The sequence below is a fragment of the Pelophylax lessonae genome (genome assembly GCF_965119305.1).
Source record: "Pelophylax lessonae genome assembly, chromosome: 8".
In the NCBI taxonomy this organism is placed as follows: Eukaryota; Metazoa; Chordata; class Amphibia; order Anura; family Ranidae; genus Pelophylax; species Pelophylax lessonae.
Genome location: NC_138775.1, coordinates 182,879,831 through 182,892,922, shown reverse-complemented (window position 1 = coordinate 182,892,922; position 13,092 = coordinate 182,879,831). Strand labels below are relative to the sequence as shown.

The 13,092-nt window shown below is 41.0% G+C and overlaps 1 protein-coding gene across 2 annotated transcripts in view; it reads right to left on the bottom strand.

Moving 5' to 3' along the window:
• Positions 1–13,092, bottom strand: part of TLCD4 (TLC domain containing 4) — a 135,930-nt gene that overhangs the window by 26,024 nt on the left and 96,814 nt on the right. For both annotated transcript variants that reach the window (XM_082265864.1, XM_082265865.1), the window contains exons 4-5: positions 10,764–10,822; positions 7,538–7,632 (exon numbers count right to left, since the gene is read on the bottom strand). In XM_082265864.1, the coding sequence (XP_082121990.1) occupies positions 7,538–7,632; positions 10,764–10,822 (154 nt within the window). The remainder of the gene's footprint in view (positions 1–7,537; positions 7,633–10,763; positions 10,823–13,092) is intronic.

The following is a 13,092-nucleotide window of genomic DNA, read 5'->3' as shown; positions in this document are numbered from 1 at the left end:
CTTAAAGCTGAACTCCAGCCAAAATGCTAAACACAGAGATAAAATATAAGAGCCCTTTTACCTATCAAAGGATTATTATTCTATTTATCCGTTCCAGAGATTTACACAGCTCTGCCAGATAGGAGAGCCAGCCTGGAGACCCACGACTTTCTGCTACTGTAGTTAAAGTGGTAGGAAAGATGAAGTACAAATATTCTTAATAAATGCTGTCTCACCTCTCCCCCATGCTTTCTGCATTGCCTGTATAAAATATCTGTGTAAATACCAGTTTTTAATCTGGTCACATGATCTAGCAGCTCCCCTGTATAAGGTAGCGCTCAAGAATGGCCGTGAATTCCTGGAGCCGTGACATCAGCAGGCGGTTCCAATTGCTCCTCCATTTTCGGTGCTCCCTCTTCCCGGGCTTCTTGATGTGACCAGATCAGACAGAAATAAAGGTATGTACACATAAACATGCTATTCAGCATAGGAGGGGAAAGACAACATTTTGATGAATAATTGTAATTAGCCATGTCTTTCACTTTAAATTGTACGTTAACCCTAACGTCTACTATTTCCTTCCCGTTGGCCTGCTGATTATATAGCTGAGAGTGTTTTGGTCTATCTGTTCAATAAATACAAAAAATACCTATTGATCCTGAGAGAAACCTTGTGAGCTGACAACTCCATGACTGTTATACATTGGCATTGTATCACTGCCACCTCAAGCAGACATTGTAAAATTGACCACCGATCTGCCCCTTTCTGCCTCCTGTGCCTCACAATTGATCTAAAGGCATAAAGGGTATAAGCCAGAGATTCATTGTTGAGATTCACAGAAATAAGCTCCATAGGAAGAAATCTATAGGCATACACAGGTTCCTTAAGCGGGGGTGGTTTCGGAATGCAGTGGGCCTGTGTGCAAGATCATAAGTTGGACCCCATTCCTTAAGAAAAGCTTCATTCATACTAGCTTTTGTGGAGCTGTGTCGAGATCTGTAAATCTCATGGAAAAGGCATAACTCTAGGCCAGTGATGGCGAACCTAGGCATCCCAGATGTTTTGGAACTACATTTCCCATGATGCTCGTGCACTCTGTAGTGTCGTTGAGCATCATGGGAAATGTAGTTCCAAAACATCTGGGATGCCAAGGTTTGCCATCACTGCTCTAGGCTATCAACATAGACAGCAACAGTCTGGAAGGGCTCTCTCCACTAAAAACAATTGGTCCTATATCCCAATAAGCATGGAATGGTACCACATCCCAGTAAACTTCAAGAAGAAAAAGGGGAGCAAAGAAAAGAGGATTTTTGGTTTTTTTCAGTACCAATATATATAGGAATAATACATATCTATATAAAAATTATAAATCATTATTCAATATTAACTATAAAAATTATTATATAATACATATAAAAAGAGTCCTATAAAAACATCTCCATATAATATGTTATGTAAGCGTATGGAAACAATCACTTTTCCTTAAGTCTGTCAGAGAAACAACCCCAATGTTTTTTAACTTGTTAGTCTTCCTCAGGACAACCTGTTTCTGAGAATATATAACCCCCCTGAGGAAGGCTAACAAGTTGAAACTCATTGGAGTGGTTTCTCTGATAGACTTAAGGAATAGTGATCGTTGCCATACACATACATAACATATTATATGGAGATGTTTTTATAGGACTCTTTATCTATGTATTCTATGATCATTTTTATGATTAATACTGAATATAGATTTATAATTTTTATATAGATATTTATTAATTTCTATATTTATTGGTACCGTAAAATCCCACTTTCTGTGCGCCCCCTTTTTCTTCTCTCTTAACTAAACTTGGTCTGTCATCAACTCCTCTCCATGTATGGCCCAGTGACAGAGCACCAGGGCATCTGTCTATCCTAGCACATTCTTTTCTGCCTAGTCATGCTCTCAGGTCGCCCTCTGAGCCACCTGCACCCACAACCCCCATACAATTCAAGCACTTCATCATTTGGCTAGTGATGCTAGCCAAGGCTTTCTTCCCATATCCTCAGATGGCTTAAGGAAATTCAACAGCCAACAGTAATAGCCACACGCAATGTCTGGAGCCAACGTCACTCTACAACAATGTCCGCAACAGAAAAAGGTGGTGTCTCATTTGAGCTTTAGCTGCAAATGACAAGCATTGACTGTGGCTTAAAGGATGGCCTTAGGGTACCTGTATTTCAATTTTATTTTATGTATTTTTTAATTTATTTTACCCTAATTGCACACTTACTTTAACCCCAGAGACATGCTGTGTGTTACATCTTCATAACAGGATGCTTCAGGCAGGGAAAAATTTAGAAAGCACATAAGCCCAGTTGAAATACATCTCTTACACATTAGATGAGGGGAGGGGGAATCATTAATGGGGAATATAAATGTATGCTCTTATTTAATAAGCACACAGCAACAGACAACATATTGAAACACACAGCAGCTAATTTTTTATTGCTCAGACTGATCAAGGTCAAATCTGATTGTTTTCTGTGGGTTACTTTACATCACTCCCACTGCTCTGCCCAAACAAAAAAGTCATCATGCTAAAATGGGTATTGATCGAAATGAATGGCATTTGTTTAATTTTAGTTTAAAATTGTGCAGTTTATTCTGTGCACTCATCTAGATTTGAGGATGCTATGATATTATATTTCATAAAAGCAATGCAAAGATACACAACTTAAAGAAATGTCATGTCAATTTGGCAGCCATTGAACATGTACAAGGGGTTATGTCTGTACATTTCATTAGTCACAAGATTGTACAACTAAAAGTTGGCTCTATGACTTCATTAAAGGTTTCTAAGACTAGGTAAGACTAATTTCTACATCTGACGGTACTTACAAAAAAAAGAAACAACGAGGGAAGTAGGGGTGATTCTCTACCTTACAGAAGGGTAATCAAAGCACTTCCGGAATGCCTACCATTGTAAGGATCCCCTAATAGTACCTGTGGTACATTATTGGTTTAGCGCTCATAAGGCACAATTTTCAACGTGAACACGTGGCAAATAAATTCTGACTGGGCTTCTAAATCTTCCTCAAAAACCTTAGGTTATGACTAAGCAAATCTTTTTGTGAAACGCGTTAACCATCTTGCTGCCTGTATGTCCATGATGTCTGCTATTTTGGATACTTTTGTTCAATAAACATCCTAATTGCCTTTTATTAGGAGGGCTGTCAATCTTCTCTTTTGCTCATGTGCTGATATGCACCAACAGGCAAGGTTGGAAGCAAGGGCATGTGGAGTTTTTTTTAATGGTTCTGAGAAGTCCCTCAACACACAACTGCAGTGAGTGTACTACAACGCATCAAAATTGTTCTTTTTTGTAAAGAAATGCTCTCAATACCAAGGACTTTTAGCTGAACTTCATATGCATTCCATCGCATCTGATGTGAACAAACTATCCAGCCACAAATGTAGCGAGCTCTATGAGAAAAGCTGGTGACATTTTAGAATACTTTGAAGGATCGTTAGCTGATGATCTAATCTTGTCAGGCAAATTAGATCCTCATATTAAATTGTCATTATATATGCTATTTTTAAACACTGTTCTTTAGTTTTTAATCTTTGATTTAAAAGCTTGATGTTATCTAACAGCTGGCCAGCATTGGGACAACCAGGACATAAAATTGCAGGGAAAATTCTATTTTAATTAGCTGGGACACTGGGGTTGATTTACTAAAATTGGAGAGTGCATAATGCAGCTCTGCAAAGAAACCAATCAGCTTCCCGTTTTTTTTTTTTTTTGTCAAGGCTTAAAGAGGTTGTAAACCCATTAACATTTTTTTTTTTCAACTTGAAAGAGAAACACATAATGAGCTAGTATGCATCGCATACTAGCTCATTATGAAGTACTTACCTTAGAACGAGCCCCCGCCGTGCCGCCCGCTTACCTGTATGACGGGCGACATGTTCAGTCGCCCGTCTTCCGGGATCGCGGCATCCGGCCATCTGATTGGCCGGAGCCGCGGTGACGTCACTCCCGCGCACGCGCGCGGGAGCTGACTGTCACGGCATGGGGCTCTGAAGGAACGGCACCAGCGGCCGTTCCTTCAGAGCACATGCGCCAGTGATGTCACTGGCTGCATGTAAGGTAAATATCTCCTAAACGGTACATGTTTAGGAGATATTTACAATACCTATAGGTAAAAGTTGCAGAGGAGGCTTTACTTCCTCTTTAATTAAACAAGCTGAAGTTAGGGTGGCTATACACGGTGCGAATTTCGCATGATTCCCCATCAACACAGACTGTGCTGACAGGGGAATCCCTTCTGCTGAGCAATTGTTTTCTCCCGGGGGGAGTACTTGCTGGGAGAAGACAGCAATTATTGCTAGCGGCTATAGCAGTCATTCGTGATAATTGCAAGAGAACCTGGCAGACCTGTTGTACCCAAGTTGATCGATCGAGCTGCTGAACCAGCCGAGATTCGAACCGTTTATGGCCAGCCTTAGAAGCTTATCGTTTTCCCATGCACAACTGCACCAGATTTTGCACTCTCCAGTTTTAGTAAATCAACCCCAAGGTGTGCTAGGAACAGAAGACGTGCACAGTGAGTATTTCAAGTGGCAGGTGTTTCAGTACTGGGACTGTCAAAGTTTTATTCACTGGAGAACAACTATATATAAAGTTTTGCATGGAGTTCTTAAGCACTCATATATGCTACATGCAGTTTCACTGACGGGACAAAAATGGACATAAAGACTATGCAAATAATTCAAATAAGCAAAACAGAGCACAAAGCATATGCTGAACCATTGCTGAATGTGACGAAGGAGCTGTTATTGCCTACATCAACCAATCCAGTTCTACCTTTTATGTTTCTAAAGCAATATGGGAGAAAGGAAGAGAACATGTCACCGGCTATTACAAGCAACAAGAACAGTATCTTCATTAGACAGTGATTTTTTTTCGCCTTGTGGGGGTTATCCCTGATGGGTAGTGGTCTACTGAAATGGGAATGACCTGGTCCACAATGGATAGTTATGTATGGATTTTGGTTGGGGTGGTGAAACAACAAACAGTATGGTTATGGCATTTTTGTAAGTGCACAGGGAGATGGCTACTGTCAGTGGTGCGTGCTTGAGAAATTCACAAAACTATATTTCTTAGGAAACATCATCATTTTTTACAATTTTTTTTTTCTTTTTACAATTTGTTTTATTTTTTAACAACATAGAACTAAAAAAAAAAAAATATTTAAAGTTTTTCTAACACACAAAATACAAAGCTATACAGTCTAAATGTCTAGGCGCATGCGGGCCCAGCATTGTTCACAACACATTCTACCGCTACTAGTTCATGCATCTATCATCTAACTATGTATATTTTTCGGGCAAATAAGGCATGCGTTTGAAATTCCTCTCTGTTCCCAATACACTATTCTCATGCAGGCAGAGAGGTATTAGTTCATGTCACATAGGACAGAAAGAAAAAAATATCAGCATTCCATGCAAACACTCACAAACGTTTTACTGCTGGAAAGGCCAGTAGGCCTTTTCCAAAGCACGACCTAGCAGTAAAAGACTCAACTCAAGCCATGTTCATTCAAGGTTGGCCATAGATGAATTTGTCAGCATCTTTTGCTTTCTTAATGGCTTGTACACATGACCATTGGCTACACAGTACACCTGACTCTTGTAGTTTCAGATAAGGCTGAATGCCTGTTGATCCCACATCCCAAAGTGCCAATGTCAGGCAGACACTGTTGACAACATTTTTTTGGCGCTCAACACACTTGGAGGGAAATGCTTCACTGCGCAAGCATGGGTTTAAGGTCATGCAGCTCAGCCCCAGTAGCCAAGAAGCATTCAGAAGCATGACGCCTGTCTGTATAGGGCCTTCGTATAATAATTCTGAGGTGTCAATATCTTAGTAAATAGGTAAAGCAGCCCATAGATGTGATACTTTGAATGAAAAACAATAACTAGATTCCCCCATCCACACTTTGGATGTGGATGGAGAAATCCTCCTTTTGAACTATTTTTTTTTTCTGCAGCACGAAAAAAGTACTTAAAACATTCCAATATTTTACATTTCACATTGTGTTTTGAAAGACCACAGTCAGTGGAGTTGAATAGAAATGTGAAAGGTAATGCCCCCCGATGCAGAAAGCAAGGTTTATTTAGGAACTGCAGCATAGTGTGCTGGTGGGAAATAGGAAGGAAGATCTCTTTTTTCTTGTGTATCCGTGCATCTCACAATGGATGTCAGCAAGTCCTTATCTATGTACAGGTGCATCTCATAAAATAAGAATATCATCAAAAAGTTCATTTATTTCAGTAATTCAATTCAAAAAGTGAAAGTCAGATATTTTATCTAGATGTGTTACACACAGAGTGATATGTTTCAAGCATTTCTTTCTTTTGATTTTTATGATTATGGCTTACAGCTAGTGAAAACCCAAAATTCAGTATCTCAGAAAATTAGAATATTACATAAAACCAATTAAAAAAGGATTTTTTATACAGAAATGTTGGCTTGCTGAAAAGTATGTCAATGTACAGTATAGTATGCACTCAGTACTTGGTCGGGGTCCATTTGCATGACTTACTGCATCAATGTGACATGGAAGCGATCAGCCTGTGGCACTGCTGAGGTGTTATGGAAGCCCAGGTTGCTTTGATAGCGGCCTTCAGCTCATCTGCATTCTTGGGTCTGGTGTCTCTCATCTTCCTCGACATTACCCCATAGATTCTCTAGGGGGTTTAGGTCAGGCAAGTTTGCTGGCCAATCAATCACAGTAATACCATGATCTCTAAACCAGGTATTGGTACTTTTGGCAGTGTGGGCAGGTGTCAAGTCCTGCTGGAAAATGTAATCAGCATCTCCATAAAGCTGGTCAGCAGAGGAAAGCATGAAGTGTTCTAGAATTTCCTGGTAGAGGGCTGCGCTGACTTTGGACTTGATAAAGCACCGTGGACCAACACCAGCAGATGACACGGCTCCCCAAATCATCACTGACTATGGAAAATTTTGCATTTCATTTGCAAGGTCCCAGAGTCTGGAGGAAGAGTGGAGAGGCACAGAATCCAAGTTGCATGAGGTCCAGTGTGAAGTTTCCACAGTCAGTGATGATCATCAAAATAATCATCCAAATTAAAAGAAAGAAATGCTTGAAATATATCAGTCTGTGTGTAATTCATCTATATAAACTATATGAGTTTCACTTTTTTATTTGAATTACTGAAATAAATTAAATTTTGATGATATCCTAATTTTTTGAGATGTACCTGTATGTGGACTTTTACGGAACTGCAGCACCAGTTATTGACTTGTCCCCATTTAAGTAACTTCCTGAACACAGGGCCTCCATATTACTGGAGTGCATGTATGAAACAACCAGTATATAAAATCTGGCTTTACTAAGTGTTTTAAGCTCCTGTTAATCTAATTAGGATTTAAGGTATTATAGGGTATTAAGACATGCTGATCTTACATCACATTAGAGCATTGTGCCTGAAAAGTTCATTTATGGCCAACCTTGCCAACTTGTCTGCTTGTGCTACTGCAGTATAAGTACATATGGCACTCACCAGTACATAGTAGTAAGCATACAGTGCTGCCACATGATGCGTCACAAAATATTTATCACCAATCGCCTTCCAGTAGTATAAAATAAGCAACAAGTCTGCAAAAGAAGAAAACACAAAAACGTATCAACAAAGTTTAAAGTGTTAGTAAATCCAGGACCCTGCATTCACTATATCTGGTCTGCACAGAACATGGAAATACAATAGTTTTAGTAAATATAAACTGCCAAATACCTTTTCTCATCAGCAGTATATAGCAGTCTTGTGACTCCTATCAGGGTCTGGGTTAGCACTGGTTAAAGCTTGTAGAAGGAGTTTTCATTCTCCTTTGACTATCCTATGAAGCTGCATGACTCCTGACCCTCTGTCTGGACAGTGCTGATTGGCCCTGTGCCGATCACATGCACCCTCCCAAAAAAAAAAACTCTCTAGCAATACACACCAAACTGAGCATGTGCAGTTTGCCCCCAAGGCTCTGTACTATAAGGAGATGGATTGGGGACAGTGGAAGAAGGGTAGGAACAGAGAAAACGGGATCAAACAGCCTTTTTACACAATGCAAGTATTAACCCCTTAGGTTCCACAGTGAGTATAACAAGCATGCTTTACTCCATATACAGACTTATTTTACTGTTGTGGGTTTAGTAACACTTTAAGGAATAAAGCAATAAGAAATAAACGTGCTGAAGAGCCATCAATTCCTTTGTCCCAGAGAGCCCTCTTGGATCCTGGGCCCAGGCTAAACATTAAAGCCAGCCTGTTGCTAAATTAGGATGTTTTTAAATAAGGCACAGACTGTAAATAAAAGAATACCTATCCGTCCTGGGTGCCTGTTAAGCTATGCAATCAAAAAATTCTTCTTCATTAAACACTTCAGAGAGTATCGGATTGGTGCCCCATGTGTTCTGTAGTTTCTTCCGCCAAATCCTATGTCACTACAGGATGGAACCATAGAGGCAGCTAGCAAACCCAGAAGTGTGTAGAACATGAAAGACATTTCAGTAGGGGTCGACCGATATTGTTTTTTCAGGGCCGATACCGTTTTTCGGCCACCTTTCAGGCTAATAGCCGATAAGAGGTGCCAATATTCTGTACATCACTGTCACCTGACACCAGATGCAGCATGTCACTTGCCACTGTCACCTGCCACCCAGATGCAGCATGTCACTTGCCATTGTCACCTGCCACCCAGATGCAGCATGTCACCTGCCACCCATATGCAGCTTGTCACTAATTACACTACTTTTGGCAGCCACTCCCCATCTGCCTCGGAGCTGGTAAACTTCCACATGCGACTGGGCGGGAGGTAAGAGATGACGTAACCATCTATCTGCTCGCCCGCGGTTGCAGCTCTGTCAAGAGCAGCCTTCGTGGACCTGCTGTAGGGGCGAAGCGGTGATGCCAGGCGGGCAGTGAAAGATTAAGTCATCTCTCTGCTGCCAGCCGCAAAGGGACAGGGGGAGGAGGTCTGACCAACATTGGTAATATCGGTAAGTTTCTGACCAATACCAACTATTTAAAAAATGTGAATATCGGCCCCTGATAATCAGCCGCTCTGAATTGGTCGATCCCTACATTTTAGCCAGCTTAGTTCTACAACAGAGTCAAGTTTGGTATTGAGGGCAGGAGGACATTAGGCATCAATTCCTTCTTAATAAGGCTGGCCTTATTTAAATAAAAATGTATTAGCAACGCAAGATAAGATGAAGCCTCACCCCTCCTTTTGTCAAATACCACACTCTACTGACCATGGTAGTTCTGGCTGATTACAGTAGAATAGCAATAGGTAGGGCAGAGGTGGAGGCGCCACATTTGAAGTTGAGTAGGTGTTAAGATGCCAGTATTAGCCTGGGATTTAAGCAGGGCTCTAAATGGGTGGATTTGAAGACCGAGGGCTTGCTTACACTAGCCTGCATAGAAATGCAAAGACAAAGAGCTCTAGGGGGATGTAAAAATGCAGACACACTATATTTTTCCACTCTGCACTGCTCTGTATCTGAGGGGTCAGTTTTAGTGTCAATAGAGCATTGTTCAAGTACAGAAAAATGCAGGTCTTTACACAAGTGTGAACAAGCCCAAGCACAGGTAGCTGCAGGCAACAAAAGGTGTCTGCACTTTAGCACTGTTGCTACCATAGAAATACTTAATGCCAAGTCAGGCTCATTTTAAACTACATTTATATTCTTGAAGTTTTAAGCATCATATTTCTATTAAGGGTTGCATACGTTACACCTATTATTCAGGCACTGTGGGGTTGATTTACTAAAACTGTAGAGTACAAAATCTGATGCAGCTCTGCATAGAAACCAATCAGCTTCCAGTTTTTTTTTGTCAAAGCCTAATTGAACAAGCTGAACTTAGAAGCTGATTGGCTACCATACAAAGCTGCACCAGATTTTGCACTCTTCAGGTTTAGTAAATCAACCTCTGTGTAACATAGCTCACAAGGGTTGTTCAGACTGAATAAAACCAAATATACAAGAGGATACAAGGGCAGAGTAGAATCCATAACACCTTGTGCGTACAGTTTACTGGATTTCTGTATGAGCTTTATATTTTAAAATATTTCATTTAATAAAGCTGGCCATAGACAGATTCCTACCTACGCACAAATGAGGTGGTTGGAGGAAACAAACATCCCCCCACCTCCCCCTGTCTGGACTTTGTCTTCTGACAATGGGTTCCACCACTGTCAGAATACACTGACTAACATAGGTTTTCCAGCATGTCAAACAAGTTGATCAAACAATCAACTTCTGTTGAGCAGGGAAAGCCACAAGCTGACTGAAATTTGGCGGCTCCCTGCTCTAAAGGCCACATTTTGAACAGCGTGTGGCCAGTTTAAGAGTACTGGGTCATAAAGGTCTTCTATTTCATTTTATTATTTATTTACTATATGTGTTATATGAACAGGGATCCCTTTTTTCTTTACTATAAATGTTGAGTAGCGCTATGGGTATTTGTCCTTTTATTTCCTTACTGTGTTCATTTCTACTCACTATTTAGATTTATACAAGCATGAGGTATTATTTTCTGAAAACTCACTCAAAAATTTACCACCATCCCCTTCCTGGGTGTTTTTCCCCTTTCCCCCTTCATGGGTGTTTTTCCCCTTTCCCACAGAGAATGATCCTTTCGCCAACTGCACAGACAGATTCAATTCACCCAGGCCAGAATGTCTGGAGCCAGCTTGGTGCAAACAAGACCCCATTCTCTAACATACAGTTACCTGAGATGAGGTAGCCTGAGGTTATTGCAACATTCAGCTTGACCAAGTATGGATCCCCCCTGAAAAATATAAAACCACACAGAAATGATTTCTACATGTTCCAAAAAGAATATCTACATGTTGTTAGATGTTTTTGACGTGAATAAAGCAGTTATTACTATATTTACCTTTCTCCTGGCTTCCGTACTGCACTGGGTGGCGTCATCCTCCTCTTAGCGATATCCAGGCAATGCTGAGTAGCCTGAACCTCGCAGGATGATGCTCAAACACAGTGCAGGCATGTGTTTTTGCGAAATTTGGGCATTCCCCAGGATCTTTGCCACAGGGAAGATGATGCCATCCTCTCCTAGGTACCATGGATGGAAGTTGGGGGAAAGGTAAGAATATTTTAAAAAACATTCCCTACAGTTTTTCTTTATAAATAGTTTTTTTTTTTTTTTGCAACATTTGGGTATGAAGGAAAAGAAGCTGTCAATAAGCGGACTTTGATCCATGTTAACAAGTTCTCCTCCTCAACTCATTTTGCCTGCACCACACTTAAATCCCAAACAACCAAGACCTGAGTATCCGCATGACCCCTTTCCCAGTTACAATACCACATATCCACAGTCACTTTCTGTAGACCACCCAACACAAACCTCTGAACTTTCTGAGAAAGAAAAACAAATCTTGCACAGAATGTTTAAAGGAGAAGTATGGCCATACTTCTCCTGTGGGTCCTAGGGGTGCACTTAGTTATGCGCTCCTGTGACCCAGATTGATCTGAGAGATGATATCTTTTGTTGAAAAAATAAGGATCAATCCTCTTTGGGTCACAAGGAAGTATCACTTCTTATCATTTCTTACTTCCTGGGAACAAGGTGGAAAGATCGGCTTGTGGAAGTCAGATGATCAGCTCCAATGTAGCATTAAGGAGAATCCTGCTTAGCCAGGCTATCCCTGGGACTAGAAATGCCAAATCTTTGATCATTTTGTACACAGGGTGCAGAATGCTGCATGGAATTCTTAATTTGGCAGTTTCAGAAAGATTAGTGGCTGCATATTAAAAGGCTTTTTTTTTTTATATTTATTTATTTATTTATTTTTAAATAAAAAGTCGAGTTTTTATTCAAGCGGAGCTCTAGCCTCTTAAAACAATTTAAAAGTCAGCAGCTACAAATAATGTAGCTGCTGACTTTTAATATAAGGGCACTTACCTGTCCAGGATGTCGCGCCCCCCCCCCCCCAGCGCGGTTCGTCCATCGGCCTCAGGTGCAGGAGCCAGCATTGCAACGAAGGGAAACCGTACTGCATGCGTGAGTTGGCTGCGCATACTGAATGGCCCCGTCGTCTTCTGGGACACACACAGGTCCAAGAAGACAGAGGGGGGAAGGAGGAGGGGCCGATGCAAATCCGGAGAGGACGTACCTTGCCGTGGCAATGTAGGATGAAAGTCCTGCCCGGGAAACAAAAAAAGTACAAAACGCCCAGAAAAAAAAGAAAGGTTGCACTCTCTGCCAGCAAATCTGCCTGCTCAGTGGGGGATCTCTTCACTGATCCCTGCTGACCAGGTGGATAACATGTCCATGTCCGCTTTGCTTATGTAGAGTGGACACAAACACAGCCCGCTATCCTGTATGGGTGCTCGGATGTAAACAGACCACCTGTTAGTTTACATCCAACTATCATCTGATCCGCCAGACGGATGAGGAAAACATCCATCTGTTTTCAGCAGGCAGGATTAAATCAGATGTTGGCGGGTATCCTTTGACACCCGCTGCTCCATAGAGGGCAATGGATGGTCCAATTGGGTCCACCTAAAAAAAACGACTTGGTCGATTCATTTGAAAGAGTCCCTAAGGTAAATAGGAACTAGTTATGCACATAAACTTCTCCTTAAGAGAGAAGAGTTCTATCACAAAAGCATAAAACTGAGGTCTCACTGAGTGGGTTAGGATTACAGGAATATACACCCAAGTGGTGCATGTCCAAAAGCCTTGCCTATGTCCAATCACCTGAAGGTAGCAGCCTCTAACCTAGGATCTATGAACATCCGGCCTGTGCCCTGTATTGTATGATTAAGATAGTGGAGTTTTCTGCATTCAGTAAACAAATAGGCTGCAAACAAGCAAACCATGCCTTGGTTAGTGATTAATCATTAGAGTTTTTCTTCACCCAGCTTGCAGTCATTCACATGCACCTTATCAATTAGTCACAGATCTTTTTTCTTTTCTTTCTAGAAGTCTTTAGAAAGTGATAATTTAATAAATATAAAATTGCGACAGTTCATTTTTCGATGGATTATAAACTACCTGCTAAAATTATTCTATGTAAGAGTATGCATATGCAA